This window comes from Anas platyrhynchos, chromosome 4, assembly GCF_047663525.1.
Source record: "Anas platyrhynchos isolate ZD024472 breed Pekin duck chromosome 4, IASCAAS_PekinDuck_T2T, whole genome shotgun sequence".
NCBI lineage: Eukaryota > Metazoa > Chordata > Aves > Anseriformes > Anatidae > Anas > Anas platyrhynchos.
This window is the reverse complement of record NC_092590.1, coordinates 18037854-18061412: the sequence shown is the minus strand read 5'-3', so window position 1 is coordinate 18061412 and position 23559 is coordinate 18037854. Positions and strand designations below refer to the sequence as shown.

The 23559-nt window shown below is 42.6% G+C and overlaps 2 protein-coding genes across 5 annotated transcripts in view; both read left to right on the top strand.

Annotated features, from left to right (window-relative positions):
• The window catches only part of TMPRSS11E (transmembrane serine protease 11E), a 49877-nt gene extending 37630 nt beyond the window's left edge, over nucleotides 1–12247 (top strand). For all 3 annotated transcript variants that reach the window (XM_072037121.1, XM_072037120.1, XM_072037119.1), the window contains 7 exons: nucleotides 1698–1765; nucleotides 3307–3470; nucleotides 4459–4497; nucleotides 6788–6968; nucleotides 7197–7462; nucleotides 8269–8411; nucleotides 8811–12247. In XM_072037121.1, the coding sequence (XP_071893222.1) occupies nucleotides 1698–1765; nucleotides 3307–3470; nucleotides 4459–4497; nucleotides 6788–6968; nucleotides 7197–7462; nucleotides 8269–8411; nucleotides 8811–8972 (1023 nt within the window). In that variant the 3' untranslated portion in view covers nucleotides 8973–12247. The remainder of the gene's footprint in view (nucleotides 1–1697; nucleotides 1766–3306; nucleotides 3471–4458; nucleotides 4498–6787; nucleotides 6969–7196; nucleotides 7463–8268; nucleotides 8412–8810) is intronic.
• Nucleotides 12248–15106: 2859 nt separating this feature from the next.
• Nucleotides 15107–23559, top strand: part of LOC101799230 (transmembrane protease serine 11E) — a 44325-nt gene continuing 35872 nt past the window's right edge. The window contains exons 1-4 of one of the 2 annotated variants that reach the window (XM_072037117.1): nucleotides 15107–15713; nucleotides 16893–17061; nucleotides 18071–18140; nucleotides 18692–18885. In XM_072037117.1, the coding sequence (XP_071893218.1) occupies nucleotides 18722–18885 (164 nt within the window). In that variant the 5' untranslated portion in view covers nucleotides 15107–15713; nucleotides 16893–17061; nucleotides 18071–18140; nucleotides 18692–18721. Of the gene's footprint in view, nucleotides 15714–16892; nucleotides 17062–18070; nucleotides 18141–18218; nucleotides 18407–18691; nucleotides 18886–23559 lie in introns of those variants that run through there. The other variant, XM_072037116.1, reaches the window with a different exon arrangement.

The window sequence follows — 23559 nt, the reverse complement described above, 5'->3', positions numbered from 1 at the left end:
GCACAATCACCTCTGAGTCTAATGTGGCTGGGTTATACTGTGCTATTCCCAGGGCAAAGAGCAGGAGGATGAGGAGAGGAACAAGATTAAACAGTGGAAAAGCTGAGTCTGTTCCCTGACTCTGCCACTCACCTGTATTTAGCAGGGTGGTTGGGACTATCCTGCCTGCTATTGCCAACAGAGAAACCAGCAATGACATTAAGTTTTAAATGCTTGAGAAAAAGTGTAGATTGCTTGGGTAGAAAAACCTTTATTGGAAGATCAGCCAGTGTTCTGGGTATTGCTCTCAGCATCATGGTATCTGCATGCCTTGCAATTCTTTCTATGGTATCTGTCTCTCCAGACTCTCTAGAGGTAGGTTGGTGGTGTTTTTCCTGCTTGGGGCAGATGGGAAAAATAGCACAATGTGGTCAAGGCTCAGATCATCACAGTGTTAAGTGTTTAGTTCTCTTGGAAATAATCAGGAATTAGATGCCTAACTCCTGCTGGGAACTTCATGGTTTTCCCACAGTTGCACAGGACTTGCATAGATACAGCAGGGCAGTGAATGGCCCTGTGCAGTTCCACCCCAAATCAGGTGGGGTTTGTAAATAGTTGTGGACATATTCAGTGCAGGCATAGCATCTGGCTGATAGAGGATGTTCTGTGCTGGTTGCTGTACCCTAGCAGCTTCAGGGATATTTCTTATTGAAGCCTAGAGCTGGGCAGTAAAATTGCAGTTCGTTCCCATTAAATAATGGGGTGTACTGTGGAAATCAGTTACTGAAAAAGTTTGACTGTCTAGCAGAGGAACAGTTTAACCTCAGCATGATTCAATGTCCCAGAGAGCATACAGGGTATGAACTAGAGCTGTGAGAGGCTGTTTGTCCAACACATGCTACTGGCAAGGGGACTGTGTTGCTTGGCATTGATTGCCTTTTAACAAGGAAGGAAGACAGGGTGGTACAGAAGAGAGACTAAAATTACTTCAAAGATGCACAAAACACAGCACCGTGAGGAAGCCTTACGTGGAGAAAATAGCAAAAGTCCAGATAACTTATTTAAACCAGAAAGTTGGGACCGCATGCCTTTCGGGGTGCTGTTCAGTGTTTTTGTTCAGGGCAGATTCACTCTAGATTGTAGAATCATAGAGTCAATCGCCTTGTCCCCATTGCTTCCTGTCCTGTCACAGGACACCACTGAAAAGAATATGGCTCAGTCTTCTTTACAACCTTTCTAGTCATCCTTCAGTCATTTTTATATCCTTCCCAGTCATTTCTGGACTCTAGCATTCCACAGGGAGTGTTAAATTCCTTGTTGCTGTCTCTACAGTCAGGAAGGAGGAATCATACAAGTGCTTCTCCGCTCCACTGCAAGCTTGTCAGCAAGCTTTAAAACCTTGCGGTAGTGGCAAAGATGCCTTGTTGACTGTGTGCAAACAGATGGTAAGCACACATGCTGTCTGTTCCAGCAAGCCTGTGGTTGAAAAGGCACCCAGAGAGCAGAAGAGATGGCAAAATTTGGCGAGACAGCAAAATTTGGCAAGTCAGCTGTTTATTTTTGTTTCTGCAACCTCCAATGGAAATTTAGTAGTAACTTTGGTGTAGAGGTGGGGATCTGAAAGCAGCTTTTTGTGCTTCAGAGGTTCATGAGACTCTTAGTTAGAGAAACGTGCACATACCATGGGCCTATTTTAACACATTATTTTCCTTTAACAGATGTCTACAGTATTTAAGAAGTCCATTCTAAGTCAAAGGTACATCAGGTCCCATGTTGTCAGTCTAAGGTAAGTAATGTGAAGGTCAGGAACAAACAGAAATGTGATGAAGATCCTTTCTTTCTACCCCATGACAGTAGGGAATGTGCCTGATTGATTTTGCTTGGATTATGCCAGCTGGATGACTAAGTCTTGGCTGCTTGTTGCTCTCCATCGGGGCTCAAAACACTGGTGAGGTCTTAATCTGCTTAGAGGTCAGCAAAGAAGAGAAAATTTGCCTTATACTTTGGCAAGTTGATTACCTGAACACCAGTTGCTTGTGGCTGTGATGCAGTAAGTGACTTTTTAGGTGATCCCAGCCTTCACTGCTAGTTAAGGGCTCAAGAGATCCAGTCAGCTCTTTATTCCTTATCATTCTTCTTGGGGAAGTTTAGGCTGGTGTTTACCCCCCTGCGTGGTGTACAGCAAGAAGTGACTGTTCTCCCTCATCTCAGAAAAGAACTGAAGGAATAAATTCCACTGTGAGATGCCTGGATAGGGAGAGAAGAAAAGAGGCAAAAGGGACATACAGATATGAAGATCCTGTGGGAGCTTTTAAGTGTTTTTTCTCTGTGCAATAGCTTGTATTGCTCTCAGTGATAAGAACCATCACTTCCATCACACAATTTGGGTTTCAAATAGTTAAATTTCTATAAGGCCTAAATCTGCTGTGGAATATCTTTCCCTTTATGGCAAAGAACGCCATACTTCCTGCAAATATCCTTTTCCACAGCAATTTGGGGATCGCTAGGTGGTTATTTTCTTAGGTTGTTCACATTTTTCTCTGCTACTGGTTTCTTCTGCAAGCCTCCCATTCTGTGTGTCTACAGAAATTACAGGATTTGGGATCTAGAATTAAGCAGACCCTTAATACCTTTTAGGCTGACCAAACAGTGCTCTGCTTTTAAACTATTTCACTAGAGTGAGTACACAAGAGAGTATTTTCTGTTGTGTAAATGTGCACGGGTTCAGCTTAGCTGCATCTCTGATCTCTTTGCCTCTAGGTTTCTGTTGCTTTTCCTTTACGCTGTTAGTCTAAAGTATCATGCTTCGGAGTTTGTGTTGATAATAAATGATCATACCTTGTTCTGATAACACAAACTATTGAGATTTTTGTCTCTCGATCCAATTATGCTAACTCACCCATAAATGGACAAGTGATTTATATGGAAAGAAATGCCAGAAGACCTTTTAAATTTCTGTGGATCTAAGCTAGGTTTTGTAAATGGATGTTAGGAATGGCTTGTTTGGTATCTGTTGAATGGTTTTAACTCTTGTGTTGTTTCTACTGCTACGTTCTGTTGATGGAGCTGCATAGAGACTAAAGGGAGTATTTCTTCCTCTCCTTGCAGAAGATTCCCTCTGATTGTTGTTACAGCATGAACCAGGCCTTTTGCTGTCTGCTGACGTATGTCATCATCTTCCTTTGCTTGTGCACAGCTATGATATTCGTTCCACACATCTGTGCATACCAGACCTGTTCTTGTATAAGGAAGGCAGACAGTGCAAGCAGAACTAAGAGGCTTAGTGCGCAAAGAGAATGACACCACTTTGTTTATGTTGGTTTGCAGCCCGGATCCTGGTGGAGTGCTTGTATCTGTTGCTCTGGTATTTAAATTTGCCTCAGCTGATAGTACGGCAACAAGCTGGAGTCGTGTCAACAGTGTGTTACGCAGAAGGCTGAAAACAAGCTCAACGTCATTGAATGTTGACCAGTCTACTATAACTCTCACAGGCAAGTGCCTTAGGTTTGTGTTTTTAGCTTGGAATTTGTTCCTAATACTTTGCTGTTTTCAGTGTAATGAGCTTCGCTTTACTACACAAATACATGCAATTGCTGTTTTCTTCTTTTCCCTTCTCAAAATTGTTTTAGTGGCTGACAGCCCAGGAACTTGAAAGTAGTAGTAGCACGAAGAGAGCTAAAGCAGACTGACACCTGTTTTAATGAGTGAGTTCTGCTCTGTGCATCACAAGTTGGGTGTGTGACTTAGCTCTGAATGTGATTGGCCAACCTAATCTATCAAAAAAGAGGCCCAACTTTTCGATCTGGGTTCACTCTGGGTTTACTCTGCTAAGATGCACAGTGAATTGGTGAGGAACCTGTATCACAAGGTACTTAAATGTGGAGTCCTCAAGCTCTTGAAAAATAAAAATTAAAGTCTGAGATGGTTCCCTTCTCCATCATCTGCCATTTCCTTTGCTTATTTCACAGGTCACTGTAACAAATGTTCATAACCAAACCCTATGGTTCCCTGGGCAGTCAGTAGTCCTCTCCCATGATTCTGTCATTGGTTGCTACCAGAACCTGGCAGAGGGAGTTTTTGTAGGGAAGAATCAGTAATGTTACAGCCAAGCTCAGCACTGGGGATTTGTAACCACCTTGCCTTACTGAATGTGAACCTACGCATATAGGTTTATGTATCATGCATAGCCCCCAGCACATGTAGATGTTACTTGGACCTATTTGGTCATCTATCTGCTGCTTTTTTAAGCTTTGAGCTAAGGCACAAAAGACTCATCCTTTGGCCTTGTGCTTTCAGTGAGGATTGTAAGCTGAACTGAACCTCTCCAATAGAGCAAATTACTTTTTTGACCATAGTGTCACTACAAGCAGCAAGGCAAACAATTTCATATGTTTACTAGGTACAGAGAGGAGGCAGTTAGGTCCTAGATCACATAGCAATATGAGGCATGCTCACTATATTGTTTGTTTTTCATTTCAGAGCTGAATGAGGACAAGGGAGATACCCTTTTAAACAACTGTAAGTACAAATGCTTTACAGAAATTATCAAGGGACATGGTGCTTATATATTCAGTGTTCGTATGTTTTTCGTACCTGAGATACAAGTTGAAAAATAACTTCTTAAAGCTATTAGAATAGTAGATAATTCACGCGACAGGCAAGACTTGAGTCTTGCTGGTTCTATAGTATTTGCAGAGTAGACATTCCAACTTGGTGGTGGTGGGAAGCACTTGCATTAGTGTTGACTACGTGAAGTAGATGAGTTGATGTCAGTGAGTTTTGCATGAGGACTGCATTTGCTGTGAGCTGAGAATCGTGCTGGATGGGAGACTGCCACTTGCTAAAACAAGCAAAACAGGAAAAATACAGCCTTACAATGTTGTCCAGGTTGTATCTTCCAAGCATACCATACATGGCATCTTAAAGAAAGCCCTAGCTTTTAAGCAATTTTTGAAAGTGATCACGCCAGATCCATTCCTCTAGAAGACAACCTTCTGCCTGCAGAGCCCCTGTTCAGTCCTTTGCTTCATTGCACATGCATGTACATTCCTGACTGCCCTGAGCTGGTAAGCCATTGACCCTACAGACTAAAGAAGCTAATGGCATCCTGCTGGCAAAGACGAATAGCTCTTAGACTGCTCATTAATTCATCTTTCCTTTCTTCTCTTGCCACTTTCCGTGTCTAACAGTGTTTGTCTGTAAGAGAAGGGTTGTTGTCTTGTACCCTGCACAGAGGTCATGTCCATGGCCTTGCAGGAGTTGGAGGTGGTGCCAGAGCAGTGCCAAACACAAAGCTGGAAGTGAGCTATCTGGGGAAATGAGTGATCTGGTGAACTCACACCATGTCTAGCAGCTGCATGTCCTCACTCCTTCCAATACGTCCTCCATCTGGCCCTCTCCTCCCTGTGAAAGTTTGGCAATAGATGTTCTTAAGGTTTGGGAGCTAAAAGCTTGCAGCCTTCAGTGAAAGACCAGAGGATGGGAGAGGGAGAAGAGCTGTCCACAGCGAGAGCAAGGCAGTGACACAGCCCTGAAGAAGGGAAGGTTCTGAGTCCCTCTCCTGTTCTGTGCTCCCAGGCAAAGTGATAGAACTGGAAACGTGGAAACAGGATCAGTACCTTCTCAGGTGAACTCTGTACAAAGGGCCTCTGACTGCATCTTTGTGCTGTCCTGAGCACTAGAGACCTCCAGCACCCCTGCCTAGCATGGTCACGGGCATTGCGTGTGTTGCACATGGATGTTCCATGTTTAAATGGTCCCTAAGAATTGTTTTGTTTTGACTTTTTTTTGGCTGAGTGATATATGACTGTGCTGTTGGCACAGTGGCTGTAAGTAAACCATTGAAGGAAGAAGACACTATTTATTTATTTTTTTGCTGTTGTTGTCAAAGCTGACCTGCAGGTGACCTGACAAAATCCTGTTCTTATTTCCTTGGTTTATGGGTGGTTGTTTTTTTTTTGTTTTTTTTTTTTTTGTTGTTGTTGCTGAACTTCTCTAGCAATTCTGTGACACTTAAAGCTGTACTGATTGTGTTGTTATTTCCTTTGCTATGCAGGTGGGGCTTTACAAATAATGAAAGATTGCCCCGCAGCGTTTGAGTTCACAAGTGATGCGTAGTGTCTGTCTGCTGCATATTTTGGTGTTGGTGTGTGTATTGAAGCTGAAAGCTGTCCTGGTCTGGCAGTTGTTTATATAGGGATTCATCAGTATTTTCTCACTCAGTTTTTAAGTGTTTTTGATGTTCTTTAATGTACAGTAACAAGAGAGGGATAGCCTCTTTAGATGAAACTCAGATGTCATTGTTATAAAAGCTAATGGTTAATTACCAGTGCATGTGTGTGTCTTTGTGCCTAATAACGTGGGTGGGTGTGCCTGTATGCACATACACACCAGCAAGCATATCCCTCTGTACAACTCTAGACAAATATGAAACAAAGTGAGGTTCACAGACAGGCAGTATTTTTTAGTTAGGCAAACAGTTACAGCTGGAAAAATAGTCTCTCTGATATACAGCCTTCGTGGAAGTTCACATGGCCTTGTGTCTGGCAACTGGTTTAATGAAAAAGTGGTAGTTTTTCTACCAACTTTCACTTAACCCCATACCTATCCCAAGATGCTTGTGACCACAAAACCTGGCTTCCTTGCTATTGAAGGCACTGTTTTAGGTGAGGGTTGTCTCTTGACATCGCTTCCCTCTTGTGCCTGTGTTAGCAGCCACGTGGGCCCGCCCAAAGCAAGACCCTGTTTTCCCTCAATCAGCTAAACCAGAGCTGCCTTTTTTTTTTTTTTTTTTTTTTTTTTCTGGCAGTCTGTGGAATTCGAAGGGAGACATACTCCTTCTCAGGAGTGGAAAGAATAATCGGCGGGCAGCGTGCACAGGATGGGGAATGGCCATGGCAGGCTAGTATTCAGCTCGATGGGACCCATCGCTGTGGTGCATCGGTGATCAGTAACACATGGCTAGTGACTGCGGCCCACTGCTTTAGAGGGTAAGTCATCAGCACCTTTCTGATCCTATAGGCCCTATGACTTCTGGGTGCTCGGACAGGTCGTCTCTGGTCTTTCAAGGCCCACTAATGTCTATACCTGCTGAAAGATATCTGTCTCTTCTCTGTTCCTTGGACAAAGCTGACCACATTACATCTTGGTGAAATGGAAAGCTGTGTTCTTGTTAGGATCGTCTGTATGGCTGTGACCTCGTCTCAAATGTCTTTCAGAGCAAAAGAGCCTCGCAGGTGGACAGCCAGCTTTGGAATTCTGCTGAGACCTCCGAAACAGAAAAAATATGTCCGAAGAATTATCGTTCATGAAAAATACAGCGAATTTCTCCTCGATCACGAGTATGATGTAGCTGTTGTGGAACTTGCCTCCCCTATTGAGTTCACGAGTGACGTACACAGTGTCTGTCTTCCTGAAGCATCTCATGTATTCCGGGATAATGCTTCTTGTTTTGTCACAGGCTGGGGCGCTTTGGAGAACGATGGTGAGTGTCTGTTGTCTTCTTGTGCTGTCACACGTGTCTGACAAGGCTGATGTTAGTTTTATGTTTTTTGTTTGTTTTGGATTTCTGAGACTTTAAGAAGCGAATTTGCTAACAATGCACTGGTGGACTTGGCTTGCTTTTTTGTTGTTGCTTTTGAGTGGTGGCCTGGAATATGGAAAAAAGCAGCAGGTTAGCCTCATAGAAAAAAGAGCAGCTTTTTTTTTTTTGTTACTGTATGTATTGTGATGGCTGAAGGTGCTCAGTTTTTCATTCTTACTTGCTCAGTGTTCTGGGATTAGCTCTGACATTAATTTTTATCTTTTTACTTTTGTCTGTCATACTAGTTGATGAAACCTTGTGATAGATCTCTCTTTGGTGCTAATTCAGGCTTCAGTTCATCAAATAACTTGAATAACCTTCTGAGCAATTGAGCTATAAGCTGTGTTTTATGGCAGATTCTTGGGGTGATTGTCTGGAGTTGCACTGCAGTTAACCAAACGGGTCTTTCCGTGGGCATCAAGGACACACCTCATAGCCAACAGCTGAAATGAATGCTGAAATGTGTACAAAAATCCCTTTTCCTGTTATGTGAAACAGCATCTGGATGGAGAAGGGTCATGTTTGGGATGAACGAGTAAGGACTTCAGGATAAATAATAACTTTCTTCTTTAGACATTGTCTGAGTAGCTCCCTTTGCTGCCTGCAATGGCAGGAAAGCTATAGAAAAATTTGACTACTCTTAATCCTTGTGTGTGTTTTACGTTGCATACACTGTCTGCAAATCCTAATACCACTTTTCCTTCTAGGCTATAGTGTTAATCAACTTCGACAAGCAGAAGTGAAAATTATAAGCACTAGGATTTGTAATAGGAGGGAGGTGTATGGTGGAGCAGTAACACCTGGAATGTTGTGTGCTGGATACTTAGAGGGACAGGTGGATGCTTGCCAGGTAAGTCTTGTCTTAAGTAATAGTAAAAGAGAAGGACATGGGGTGGGAAGTGATGTTTCCTAGAAATAAGAAATAATCAAGGTCCTCCAAAGTATGTTTTTTGATTATGGGGTTCAAGATCTTTACAGATGTAAATTAGGAACTTCATTGCTCCTGGGCTGCGGTCTGCACTTACGTGTTTAGTTTTTATATATAAATGAAGATGTGAGGGTGTAGAATGGAAGAGAATATTAGATACTGGCTGTCAGCTTCCATCTTCTCAGGAAGTCATGCAGAGGTTAAACATAGCTGTGGTCTGAAGACAAACATTGTTCTGTTACAACTGACAAATGTGGTGCTCACTTCACTAGCGAACACTGTTTTCTTTATGTTCCTGCCTACTGATGTTTTTCTCCTTAGGGTGACTCTGGTGGGCCACTGGTGCATGCCAACTCCAGAGGAATCTGGTATCTCGTGGGAATAGTGAGCTGGGGAGATGACTGTGGCAAGCCAAATAAACCAGGAGTATACACACGAGTGACTTATTATCGAGACTGGATCGCTTCCAAAACGGGTATCTGAGACCTGCAGTGGCTTAAGTTTTGTGGGCTGTGTGTAAGGCTATTCCTCTGACACATTCTGCTCTGTGGTTACCCTCTAAACAGCTGCTGGCTTGGCTTGTGGTGATATATCGAGTGCCAGCAAGCTCAGAGTAGTCTAGGACTTGAAATTGGTTTGGCCTACCTCCAGAAAAGAACGGACTCAATTCGTGTGACAGAGCTGTTTGTTCACAAAGTATTCTGTCAAAGGGGCAAAGACTTTGGTTTACGTGCAACATGCTGACCCTCTTCTCTTTGTCCAAATGTCTTGGCCACTACTTTTGTAACCAGGCAAAGCATCTGAGCCTAAACAATTATTTATCAGCATCCAAGAGAAGTCATAACAAAAATATTGCCCATCTGTTTGCTGCATGTTCCCAAGGCCCCTCCTATCTGTAGACCAGCTGTAATTGAGCCCGTGACTCCAAGGCTGTTGCGCTTCTGAATACTCCTTGAGCTCTTTTCCTGCAATGCTCCAGGAAGCATACTGTAATAATGAACAGAAGATGGCTTAGAGACATTCCAGTTCCTACTATCATGTCAGCTACCTAGGTGAACTGAGAAGTTTTCTTTGCTGTGTTATCCTGAAGAAGTGATTGCTGAGAGACATCAACTTCTGTCCACGTTCGCTGAACAAGTGTGTCCACTTCACACTTTGTGTGAACTGTACCTACCACAGCATTTGCCACAAGTGATTGCTGGATTTGAGACTGAAAACCACTTTGTATTCATGCCATTCTGTTGTCATATCAGAATATTTGGCTGAATGAATTTCCATTTTAAAACTTTCTGGGTTGTATTGTTTTTAATAAAAATCCTTGGCTTTTTGTGCAGGATGGAGCTTTGTAACAATCTTGGTATGACTGTTGCTGAAAACAATCTCCAAAAACTGCTTGTTCTCACAAATGGTGCTCTCAGGTCTTTTTAAGTTAACCTGTATATCTTCAGCTGCATCCTGGGTGGTAAAAAAAACACATCATTGTCACGGTGGAAATGCATGTCTGCTTCAGAACAGAGAACTTCAGACTGACCCAGAAATCCACGTAAAGATCTTTCTCCTGTCAGGAGTTAAGAGGTGCCTGTGTCTTCTTGCTAGTCCATAGCTAGCCCATCTGATCTCACAAACTTTCTACTTTCTTTGCCTTTGTTTTCAGGAGCCCATGTTCCTCAAACTTGTACACCCCAGCAGTGGAACATGCTGCTGAGGATGCTTTCCTTAACATGTTTGCAGACTCTTTCCAACACCATGTGGTTGCTCATTCTGACAACACTGAATGGTGTGGTCTTAATTGTTTGATGTACGAGCCACTCACTTGCTCTCTTCTTCTTTGGTGGTCAGAAGAGAAAGAATTTTTCAAAGGAGATACCAGCCACACTGCTGAGACCCAGAGCTGATCCAGTGTGACAAGCAGGCAGGAATTTTATGCCAGGCTAGAAAAGATGAGCAAAGCAGGAGGCTTTCAGCATCCTCACACTTAGACGATTTGGGAAAAGACTGATTATAGTCTCAGGATCAAAGTGTTGTCCAAACTGAGTACAAGTCAGTTAATACCATCAGTGGTAATTCAGGGGTAATGCAGCTTGCTGCAAACTCTACCCAACAGAGCATCAAGTTAACAGAAGTATTTTTATTGCACATCCTATGATTTAGGTGCCTGCAAGCACAGTAAACCATGCTTTACTGGATCTTCACTGGAGCTATGGGGTGTTTGGATGACCAGAAAAGGTTTGCATGAAGAACAAGGGTCTGAAGCTGTTATTCTACTTCTGTGAACATCATGAAGACCTGGTGTTTAAAATGTGCTCTCAGGGAACTTTTCTTGTGGAATACTATGAGTTCCAGAAATAAAAACCTTAGTGGTTTAAGTTTTAGGTAGGGAATAAAAAGATTCAAGCAGATTCCATAGATCTGAGCCTGACAAATATCACTTTAAACCCCTAAACAGAACATGCATATATTACCTGTAAAGGAAACTTAAAAACAATGCATGGCAAGTGTGTAAGATTTTTTTTTCCTGGTAACAATTGTCTTAGCGGGACAGTAAGTAAAATTCAAGTCTTCTTGAAAAAGAAACATTATTAAAAGATGCCATGAGTTTCTAATTCCCAAAGCACTTCAGGCTTGGGTTTTCAAAGGGCACTTTTTTTTTTTTTTTCCTATCCTGCCAAATTTCATTGTAGTTCAGGAACATAACATTTTCAGGTCTGCAAATCCCAGATATTTCACTGTTTTCCAGAAACAGGTAAGTAGATGTCCAAAAGATTTCTTCTGAATGTGTGAACTTTCTAGTTGCACTTGTTTTGGGTACAAAATCAGAAACCCTTCAGCATTTTGATCTGTGCAAAGGGCTGCTGCAAATGTAATTCTCCAAAGTAGTGCACACAAAGCTGAAAAAGTGAACTCATTTTTTGCTGAAGGAGCTACCAATTCTGAGGATCTGACTGGAAGGATCTAGTGCATGGCTGACCTTACTGCCAAGTGCCAGTGCAGTACAGCCAGGAGGAGTGGGACTTCAGAGGACCAGACACAGTGTGTGTTTTTCATGATCGCAGCAGGAACAAGCCTTCTAGCCTTGTTTCTCTTGGAAGCAATGTAGTTTCCATGCTCTGAGGCCTCTTGGTGATGCAAAGCAGTGTAAATGGGGACTGTCAATGAGATCGCTTCAAACAACGCTCCATCCACAGGCATACTGGTGCAGATGGGCCTGATGGATCTGAATCTCTTTCTTATAGCAAAACTACACCCATGTCAGCATCGTCTAGCGTTTCTTGAGAGAAATTGTGGAAACCTGAAGAAATGTATGCAGCAAAAATATTGTTTGGTTTAGGTGGCCTAGCAGACTTGTATTTTTTCTAAGCCGGTCTCACCTGTTTCTAAAGCTGCAAGCTTTGCCTGCTCTCAACCATGTTTTCCAAGGAACTGTGACCACCACTGAAGGCAGAATGGGATGCATCTAACCATAAATTGTGCGTGACACACAGGAATGTAATTTATATGTCAATCTAATAAAAAACTGTTAAAAATTGTCTTCTGTTCCAGGTACTTGTTAATTTCCTGTGTTACGGTAAACAACTGCCAGCTGGGGACTGATCGGTTTAAGAAGGTTATACCGATTCTGTGCCATGTATTTACATACCGAATTTATGTAGTCTTTAACAGTTGTCTTTGTCTTGTTTGAGGAGTGTCACCGGAAGCCCTGTGCACACTGTTGAGACTCAAACAAGTTAAAACACCTGCCTGCTGAAGGCTACCCAGTTTTGCATGCAGGCAGAAGCAGGTCTTGGATCAGCCACTAGAGGGTGAATCGTATTGTTTAAGGGCCTCTTACCTACTCATGGTGCTTTGTTTCAGGTGCTCTATTTCAGTTCCATGGAAGGAGCCTGGAGTACAGGGTACTATGTCAGTGTTGCCTTGGCAGTGCAGAGATGCTCCATGATCATCTTGCAAAATTTGAGGAAAGGACAGCTGTTCAGCTTTTAGAGTAGGCCTCCGCAGCACCAAGCTTTGGTTTCTTCCCCCACTTACCAAAAAGTTGGTATTAAATGCTCCTGTTCACATATGTAAGTACAGCATGTTATGGCTATGAGCAGGGGACTGAGCAGATTTTGCCTGCTTCTCTGCTGCACCAGAGCCAAACCACGGTGCTGCAGGAAAGCAGACTGAAAGTGCACAATATTGGTTATCGTTGGCATCATGGGTCTTTTTTCTCAGCTCATTGGCCTTCTTGCAAAAAGGATGGCAAAGAGCAGCAGCAATTTGGACTCTGGTAAGATGGGAACCTTGCAGTGGCTTACAGCTGCTGTTTGCTTTGATCTCCTGTTTTGAGAACTGATGATTCTTCTAGATTGAAGACCCTAAATTTGTTCCTTTCCAAGATGGGAAACTTGGGAAGTTCTGAGCCAGAAGAGCAAGCTCTTTATGAATAAAATATGCTGAAGTTCATTAATCCTGGTGTGTAATACCTAATAGCCAAAGGGAGGGTCTTGGAATTTGAGATTGAAAGGGTTAAAAAAAAAAAAAAAAGTACGCCAGCCTTAGTGCAGAACTCCAAGACATGCAAGGTTGGTAGGAACAAAAAGGTTCCTTTGGAAGGACAGTAGCCCTTGTGTCATGTTTTACGAGGTCAAGTGTAATAAAGGGAGTCTTAAATCAGAGACAGGCTGTGTAACAGACATCTTTGTAACAAGTCTGTTTTGGTGGTGTTTTTTTTTTTTTTTTTTTTTTTTTTTTGAACAATGTAGGGAAAACTACTTTTTTGCTGTTTTCTGGCAGCATGTGCTGTATACATGACACTTTATTAAATGAGGATTTTGTAGCTGATTACTGCCATGATGGTTAGAATAGCTAAGTGTTACAAACGGCTGTTACTCTGCTTTACCTTGAGCTTTCTAATTTAATATGATATTCAAAGGAATTGTCATTTTAATGGTATTTTGTTTGCAAGCCACTGTTCATTGCTAGCAGCTTGTTCTCATGCAAATAAGCTGTTACCATAAAGACAAAGAAGAGGCTTTTGGAAACCTGTTACTCAAAAATCTGATGAGTTTCTTTTCCGTAAGCCTGGATAGGTCAAGGAATACATGGCATGTTTCTCATTCACTTGATTATTGGAAGGAATGCCTTAGCTAAACCCCAAAAGTTGTGCCTTGCTCTGTTCTTCCCCTCAGCTGCAGTGCCTCCCACCTTCTGGTTGTGTCACTAGGCGGCACAGTCTTTGAGGAAGGACTTGCCATCATCCTGGTATCCGGAGGCTGTTCTAACCACACGACAGTTCTTTGCAAGTCAAAAACAATCAGCTGCCTGCAATTGTCATGTGTCTCACCTCCCTCAGACTCTTGGGGTCACCTGCAGTCTGCAACCTTTGAGTGACCCAGACAGTCTGGGACTCCAGGCCAGCTGACCTGCATACCAAAGGGACATGTTACTGAGATCATCCCTTCCCAGCGGACAGACTGTGGCCCAGATGGTCTGGTTGCTCTTGCTTTGAGCGGGAGGCTTGGACTAGACTGTTTATGGTACTCAGGCTAGATGACTGCCCCCCAATGGTTTCTGTGGCAGGTGAGTGCTCCGGCAAGACAAGCTGAGGACAGCTGGCACCGAGCCACCTGCATGCTGATGGGCAGAACTTCACCAGGATGCAGTACTTGGTGCTGTTGTCCCCACCTTGTCTGGCATTGTTACCAATAATTGAGTAATCAATGAAAATAGTAGGGCATGGAGGGGAAAACAAGCCTTTCTGTGCAACCTAGGCAGAGCACAGATTACCCAAGAGGGAGCTCTCGTATGCACTGCTGCTAAGTGGGACCTTAATTTTGGTGCTGAGCAGCCCTGCTTGAAGCACGCTGAATTTTTCCTTCAAAGTGACTTCTCCTCTAAACCCTGACTTGCAAGGTTAGCCAGAGTTCAAATGGCTGCAGGAAGGACTTCATGGCCTTGATACTCATTATGTCTCATGTAGCCTGTGAAGCCTCAAAAGCTAATGCAGCATACCATGCATCAGGCAGGCAACTGCTCACAAGAACCCCAGTCTTGCATGGGTTCTGCATGCTGCTGCCAAGTCACCTGGCACAGATAATAGCTGGGGCAGAAAGCGTTATTTCAAAGAGGCAGATGCATAGCTGGTAAGAACTAGAATGAAATCAAATCTAAGCTAGCCATTTTCTGGGAACATAGAGACATAGAAGTCTTGTTTTGACTATATCACCTGCAGAGAACAGAATAGGATAGTTCAGTTGGGAGGGACCTACAAAGATCATCTTGCCTCACCAGTATGCTCATCAATATGCCTGATCACTTCAGGACTAACCAAGAAGTTAAAGCATATTGCTGAGGGCATTATACAAATGCCTCCTGAACACTGACAGACATGGGGCATCAATCTGCATCAGTGCTCCCAGGAGTACTTCTGCTGCCTAAAACTATGATCTTATGTTTAATTTTGTCAGTACCTGTAAAGGATATAGTTTGTTTGTTTGTTTGTTTTTTAATCTCAATGTACCTTATTTCTTTGTAGGGCTAGTCGAACAATATAAAGACCTCGTCTCTTGGTAGATGCTTGGTAGATGACCATGAGAGGAGGATTTGTGTGGTGGGTAGCCAGAGAGGCTTGTTGGCCTGATTTTAGGTAACCCCGGGGCCAAGATGTGGGCTGGCCTGTTCCCCTGAACCAAGCAGCAGCTCTGGCTGGGCAGCTGCAGAGGACATGTATATATACATGTGCTACCTTTTTGCCTTGAATGGGGTGACAGGCTATGAATTCTTTCTTAATGACACTGGAAGTGGGGGATTTCTGTTGTCTAAGGGCGTTGTCAGTATTGTGGGCTGGCCTTTCTGGCTGCTACTTAGACGGGTGTAGCAGTTTCTGTTATAAGGACCTGGAAAGAGGGACTGTTTGGAAACCAACCAGGGCAGGATCTAGCATACTGTAGGGCTTGAGGCCATGGCTGTAACATCTGAGAGCCTCTACATGCTCAGGATCTCAAAACTGCAGGGGCACATATTAAAATTTGGCCTCAAGTGACTTTGTGGCTCAAGATAAAGGACTTGGCTTCTCTCCCAGCACTGACATTTGAGCTAGAGAATTGTTCTCTCCATCCACTTAATCAGTTATTAATAGCCATGGCTGGGAATTTCAGGTGCCAAAGAAAAGATGTTATAATAATTTTTTTTTTTTTTTTTTTTTGTAAAAGCAGGAGAGGTGGTGTGTAGCGTGTCTAGCTGAAGGTAAGTATAAATAAATGCATCTCATTTAGAGCTCCCTTGCATTTCAGAAGTCAAATGCAAGATGCTTTCATATTTTCAGGATGGGGGGGGGGGGGACTTGAAGCTACAAATGAGCTGTCAAAATGAGCTGATGGAAAATGAGTGGACATCTCCAAGGATAGAATTCCATTGTAGTAGACCCATTTGGCCTTTTCAGGTGCTCATAGAAAAATTTAGATTGGAAGGGATGTCCAGAGGTCTTTGTTCAACCCCCTGCTCAGAGCAGGTCTAATTAGTTCAGGTTGATTGGTGCTGTGCACTTTAACAGTGCTTCTGTCAGTTCTGTTGAATATTGCCAGCAGGAACATCCACTTCTCACTGGAAAAGTAATGACTGGCACGATACAAGATCTAAAATTCATAGCCCAGGTTGAGTAACTGGTAGGCAATTATGTAAAACATCTTTGCTTATAAATTCCAAAGATGTTATTGCTTTGGGGCTGGCCAGTGGCCATCTCTCAAGGTATCCTTTGTCTCTACAGCCATGCAGCCTGTGTGAGTACGCAAACATAAACCAAGGCAGCCTGTTATTACCATTCTTAGGCAAGCAGACCGACTGGCTGGGCTGACTTTGCAGGGTTAAATGGATGGAATCGTTATTACATCTTTTTACACTTTCATTTACAAAATCCTGTGCGCCCACATTGTCTGATTTCCACCCTATGCTTTGATGGATAGTTTCTGTATTGCTTCCCTACTATTAACCAAAAATACTGCTTACTGACTTTGCTTACTGAATAACTCCCTAGTAATAAGCACTTTGCAATTTGCTAATTTATTGTGAAGAAAATTGTTCCTTAATGATTGTCTTTTCTTGGCCTGTCTGTACCGTTGTTCCTGTGGACAAGTATGTGTAAATGGCTCTTGTATGTTCTGATGCAGGCAAAGTGTTTCCTTATTTTCCACTGTTTTCCAGGACAATTTATTTTACTGGCTAATTAATCTGAAAATAAAAGCAACCTACTTCAATTATTGTTAGGCGAATTGCAAAAAATTATTGATCCAAAAAATCTAAATCCTGTTTTGGGGCTATCTCTGTTGCTCATGCTTTACAGTAACAGCAGGAAGAAGGTCTGTCCCCTTAAGATGAGCTTTAAAAATTACCAGTTCATTTATTTGTTGTCCATGATGCTTCCTCTAGCAATACCTCCAGAGATCCTTTGCAGCCTGGTGTTCTCCTAGTGAATGTTCTTCCTCTCCAAGAAATCTCATTGCAGAACCCGTGTTCCTGAGTGAGTTTTACCTCAAACTCCCGCTGTTTGCTGAAATAAAGGCCTGTTCTGCTGGGATTTGTTTTTCTCTTGACCCAGGTGGGTAGAGTTGGCCTTTGCACTTGTAGGCACATCAGGGAAAATCCTGTGCGTCTTACTCTGCCAATACTTCAAGGGCCACCTTTGCCCAGTGTGCTTGGCCTACTTACACAGAGCACCTTATTTGTGGTCTTCAAATACTAATCAAGAAGTCAATGTTAATAACCTGCTAACAATGCTGCCAACTTTTATCTCTGTGACCAGGCCACTGTGCACAGCCTCAGACTGGCCATTCTGGGAAGAAATTGCTCCATGCCTCTTTGGGTTACATCCCAAGCTTAATTAAACCTTTTCTGTTCTAAGATTGTGTGTTTTGAAAGGATGACAGATTTTGTGATCATAACGTGTATTTAAAAAAAAAAAAAAAAAAGGTAAACCAAGCAATTTTATCATTTTTTCATAAATTCTGGATTGAATTGGTTTGTAAAGATGGAGTGCTAGAGTTCCTGTGGATGTTAGGAGGATATTAGTACATGGTAATTGTGTATTCACTCATACAAAGTAGGTAATTGCAGCAATGCCCCTTCTATAGGGAGATAAGAGAAGCCAAAAAAAGCAGTTGATTTGATCAAAGCAAGGGGAAAACAAACAAACAAACAAACATCGAGAGAAATAGGAGGTGCAGTGCAGCAGCACTCAGCTTTTCCCACCTTCTCAGAAATGGGTTGTCCAGACAATTGTTCCTCAAATCGTGCTGAAGTGCTTGTGAGTAGACATTTATGGGAAAGAGGGAAAGGGACTATGTGTAACTAGATGAAAATTTGATCCTTCGGTTATTTCTACCCCTCTGTTACTGAGAATTTTGTGAATGAGTGTTCCCATGAAAGTGACTGGGTTCCTGATACTTCACTGAAAAAACAAATGATTCCAACTTCTTGGCAAAAACCCAAGTGCATCAAAGGCCAGAAGCAAGGAGTTTGGATTCTGGTAATTTTCCATTTTAATTTGGGGATTTAGATGTAAGTGCCCAATCTCTCACCAGAGAATATCCATTTTTTTCCCCTTCCAGCTGGCTCTGAAGAACCAGGTTTGCGCTGGGAGAAGTGAATTCCAAGGAGATTGGTGGCCCTTTTCACAGAGTAAGCATTTTCCACAGGCGGGGTTATGCCAACTATTACATGACTAACGTGTAATTAGGAGGCTGGATACTTATACTTGTCATGTCCCTGATGCCAAGGGAGTCCAGGACAGCTGTGGAAGAGCGAGCACTGAGGGAAATGTGGCTTGGCTGACCAAGCCGTTTATGTCTGTGTTTGTTTTTGTGCTGGGCCTTTGTTTTGGCCACCTCAGGAGGCGAGTGACTGAAGTGCGGACAGCGCGGTGACTCTCCCTTATGGCTTTTACAGTGAGTCTATGATAGAAGGTGCTGCCAGCCAGGCGAAGGCCTGCTGTAAGGACACAATTTGGACAGAAAGGGAGTGCTAGGAAAGGGAAACTTAACACACTTCCTGTTCTGCTGTGGTGAGGAACAAGTCTTCTTGCCTGGGCCGGTTTATCTACCCCGTCCATCTCTGCCTGGGGAGTTCTTTGATGCTGAGCTGATCGGGTTAGAGTCTTCTTATCGACTCCATGCTTACCTCTGTTTGTTTTTATTCCGAAGTTCGCTCTCTCGTTTTGCAATAACCCACAGGGTGCTGGGTGTTGCGCCAGCCGTGCCTCAATGAAGGATCTTCACTCAACACCTTTCCCTTCCCGTCACACCAGTCAATGCGACTCCTGCATTTTCCAGCAGCATTCGCTACGCAGTCCAGACTTCAGCCGAGCTGTGGTTGGAGGTCAGAAAGGCTACCAGACCTACCGGGACCTGCCATGGGATCTTCAAAAGTAGGTGGTGTGTTTTAACTCAGCAAGTTTTATTTGGAGGTGTAATGTTAGCAGGGGATATCGTTTATGGGAGATCCCTAGGAAGTGGAGGACACACATAGGTCCAGAAAAGACATTGATGTTCTCTGTCTTTCCTGCCCTCAGCCCTCGTTGTATCTCTGCCTCCCTTCATCCTTTTAGAAGTAGAGTACATCATGGACCCATCCGAAATTTGCAACTTGAAAGGGGGCAATAAATGGAAGGGATACTAAACAGTCAGTTGCAGGCTGAAGGGGAGATTTGGGAGATCAGTTTGGATGAAAGAAATAATGTGTGGCTGGAGGGAGAACCGCAGAGGATAATCCTTTCCTAGCATGGCCAGGAGCACAAAGATTTGCCTTCTGTTTAGAAAGCTGATATGATGGCTTAAGTTGACACTTATCTTTCTCTCTGTAATTGTCTTATCCTGCCCCCAGCAGGATTTTATTGCAACAGTGCAGAATCCAGGAAACTTTTTTGTGTCAAAATCAAATTTTAACAAGACCATTTTGGGAAACCCTGCCTTTTAGTCAGGTGTAGGTACAATATTATTTCCCTCAAGCCGTGCAAAGGGTCCTAGTTAAAACAGCAAAGGCAGCATAGCTACATAAGGAGAAGGTACCCATGAAATGTTCATTGTTAAAGGTTGTTGCTAGAACTTTTAAAGTAGAAGCCACAGTTTCTGAGGATACTGACCAGGTGTTTTGTATTTGGAAACATTTTATGCAGTCAGAGATGCTAGATATTCTTAATTTTGTTTTACTGTAACTTAAAGACATTGCTGGAAAGTTCAGAGTATTTTTACAAAAAGGAGCCTCCTAGCTACAATGTTCTACTATGATCTCTTAGATCAGAGTAGGGATCCAATCGTAAATGCAGAGTGAGCTGCCTGGAGTTTGTTGTTTAACACTGGCTACTGAATTCATGGAAACTTTGCTTCTGGGTTGACAGAACTTATTCTTTCTGCACACTTAAGTGTTTTTCTCTTTTTCCAACGACAATAATGTTTTAGTCAATATAGTGTTGACTTTGTCAGGAGAAGACTGAGTTCAGCTTGTGGTACTCAACACTCAAAGATCCCACTGCCAGTTCAACATCCACACCTTTAAAATTGTGCTGCTCTGACAGTCAGTGAGGAAGAAATCCCCATTAGCTCTGAATACCACTTTGTGCATGTTATATAAAGGTGTATAAGTGAGGCTTCTGTACATAGCAGAACTGAAAAGCTATTCCTTTTTCTAGTTAGATGGAAATCTAGTTGCTATGTCTTGTTTATATCAACAGTGGTGTAAACCATTTTAATAACAGTGTGCTAGACAGTAGTTAAACAACATCTAAGTCCAGTTTGGTTGCATCCTGTTTAGGAAAGGATTTAGTTGTTTAAATAGTTTGTTAGATTGTTGTAAAATCTTATGTGGAGGAAATCTGCATTGGGTAACTAAATATTTACACATTTCAGGAAGGATGGAGACTGGTCTTAATCAAAGAGCCCGTGTAGCTTGTTAAATGTCCAGAGATCTTTGTTGGCCAGGGATATAGGTCTGAGTGTGCACCTGTGAACCTTGCTGTTTGAGCACATCACACTGTGCCTTAGTCTGTAATAAGAGTAGCGCTTCAGCGTTAGCTTTATCCAGCTCCAAGATGTCTCTTTTTACAGCATTTTGAGCTAAGCTGGAACATGTGCTCCATAAGATCTTTCAGAAAGCAAAGCTGCTAAGGAGAACAGGGTGGAGTGGACAGCCTTGTTGGTCTTGTTGCTCCCACATCGTGCTGTGCCCTGTGGTATGGGGAGCAGTGACCCACCGCAGCTTCCTTGTGAAGATCTTGTGCTCTGGCAGGGTGAGTTGCAGAGTAACTGGTGCTGTATGTGTTAGTCTAAAAGTGAATATGTAGGTGGAAATGCAGTGGCACTTGCACCAATTTGTCATCCGGTAGGTGGGCAAAGTAAGTGTAAATTACAGACTGTTGAGGTGTAGCAGGAAATGAATACCAGCCCTGGTGCAAGGACAGTCATGTTCCATTGGTATTAGTGGGAGTTGCGTTTGATTATTGCAGGAGATAGATGTTCCTGCATGGTATCAAACAAACTTACTCTGCTCAGTTTGTGTGCTCCGGTCTAGATTCTGGTTCCAGAAGACTGTAGTGAAGTTGTAATATATGCCAGAACTAATTTGATTACTTTTGAATTGGTACCACTTGTGTTTCCTTGCTACTTTCCTTCAGTTTCTGAGCTTTTCAGACAGAAAAACAAAATTATGAAGAACTTAATCCTGGGTATTAAAATCTGGTCATCTTCATTACCTGAGCAAGCCCCGGTGTAAGCTCAGCTGCATTTCTGGCCTCTGCTCTTCCTACTAGAGGGTGTTGCAGAAGGGCCTTACTCTAAGTTTTTCATAGGCAATCTTGTTTGGGTCAGTGCATTTTGGGTCAGCTGCAAGCCTTTAATTTGTTCTGTTTCCATCACATACTTTGCCCATTTCTGTATTTTTAGTTACAGAGATCTGTGTTCTCAGTGAAGTCTGGTTAACACAAACCTCGGGATGGCTTCATTTGACATGCTTCCGATACTAGACAATCGGACAACTTCATGTCGTTTGTGGACAGATTTGATGACAACAGGGACAGGTTTCATACAGAAAAGAACATGGGAGTTGCTAAATTTCTCTGTCACTGGAAAATTTCCCTGGGCTCAGCTGAATCTCTTGCCTAAGGAGTCTTCCCTGATTTCAGCAGCGTTTCTTCTGTGAAGAAATTTGTCCATCTCTGTTCAGTGAAAAAACGTTGCTAGATTACAGCATTGCACTGTTTATCTGCCCAGACCAGCAATGTTTTATTGTATATAAGCTATAAAATACAGAAAAACTTATTATTCAGCCAGAAATGCAAGCTTCCAAACTACATGAAAAGCTGGATACTTTGGGCCAGATTCTCAGTTGACATAAGCTGTAGTCGATGCACACGATCACGAAGGCAGAAGAGCTGGTCTTGTTCTATCAGACCTGCAGAACTCTTCAGGAGTCATGTACATATAGTTGCTTTACTGGGACTTTTCATATACCCAGTAAACAGGTTAAGACACCGTCACTATCCTATTATTTTTGTGTTTATGTGCTGCAATTATTACTAAGGCTGATAAAACACTTTTCATCAATTTTTCTCAAAGTGCCTCAAATAAGAATGAAATACCAGACATTTTTAAACTATCAAGAAAATCTTCTTGCCTAAGCTTCTTTTATAGGACTATAAACAAAGGACATTTGATAACCCACAAGAAAACATCACTTCTAGGTGGCTGTTTTGGGTTTGGTAGTTGCACTGTCGTGTCAACAACTTTCTTTTGCAGACGTTGCTGGTGCTTGCATGCCAAAGCAGAGGCCTGTGCTGTTTCACAGTGCGTGCTGACTTAGCTAGACACAGGCTCTGATCTGAAGCTCACAGCAGCTAATGGAGGGCAGATAATTCTCACAAGCGTCAGAGCTTGCTTTCTTCCCTGGCAAGGGCTTTCCCTCTGAAGCAGGAGGTTTGACTCACTGGAGAGGGTTTTAAATTTGCTCCTTTGGAAGAAGTGAGCTTTAATTCTGAGATGTGGAAGAATTGCTAATTCCTTCCTAAATTAGCCATTTCAGGCTTTACTGAGGCAAGTATGTGAATGATTTATTTAATGTATTTATGACATTTTAATTGAGTGGCATCCATAAGAAACTAGTTAGGGTATTAGATAAGATTTTTAAATTCTTGAAACTTTTTTTTTTGATACCCCTCTGTTAATGAAAGTCAACAGACAACTAGCCGACCACTGTGTCCTTGCCATGTGTGGCTTTTAAAATTTATAATTTATAAAGCCCTCTGGCTTTGTGATAATTAGTGTGGGTTTCTTATTCAGGAAGAGGTTTCTTGGGGGCTGCTTTATGCTCATGATGGGGGGAGCCCAAATACTGATATAAAATGTGTCCCTTCAAATCACCCACCGCCACTCAGGAAGAGTCTCAGTGGACATTTCTAGGAAAATAACCAGCAGAATGCCAGTTAAAAGCCAATAATATGTTAGGAATTATTAGGGAACAGAACAACCAAATGAAATTGTTACACTAATATGGACAATTTTACATCTTTTTTTGTTTGCTTGTTTCTCTTTGTCAGCAAACATTTCACTCCTCTCCCCAGTCAGACAAATCTTAATCTGAAATTGGCAAACAACCTTTTGCCAAGGGATGAAACCCAGTCCCTGACTGCAGTGTATTTAAGATTACTGCACTGAGATAGAGGGAAGGACCATGAAGGCTGGAAAGCAGAAGGGACCCTAACAGAAAACCCAGTGAGGTCAGTGGGAGATTTTCAGCTGATTTTTTGATCAGGCTTAAAATCTCCATTTCTCCTGGAGGAAACTACTGACTGCTGCTGTTTTTAATCCTGCTCTGTATTTCTGTTACACTCCCTGTTCTTTTCTGCTGAGCAGGTAGTTCCCAAGGGGTTAGCAGAGACTGCTTGACTCTTGACCTGAGAACATAATTTCCTGCTGTTGAATTTGTATCAGCTCTCTGCAGTGTTCAAGCTCTTGGTCATCATGTGAATCAAAGCTATTTCAGTTTTGGGATAGCTACTTCTCATGTGTATTGAATCCCTCCAAGTACTGTCTCACTTTTCATTTGACAACAT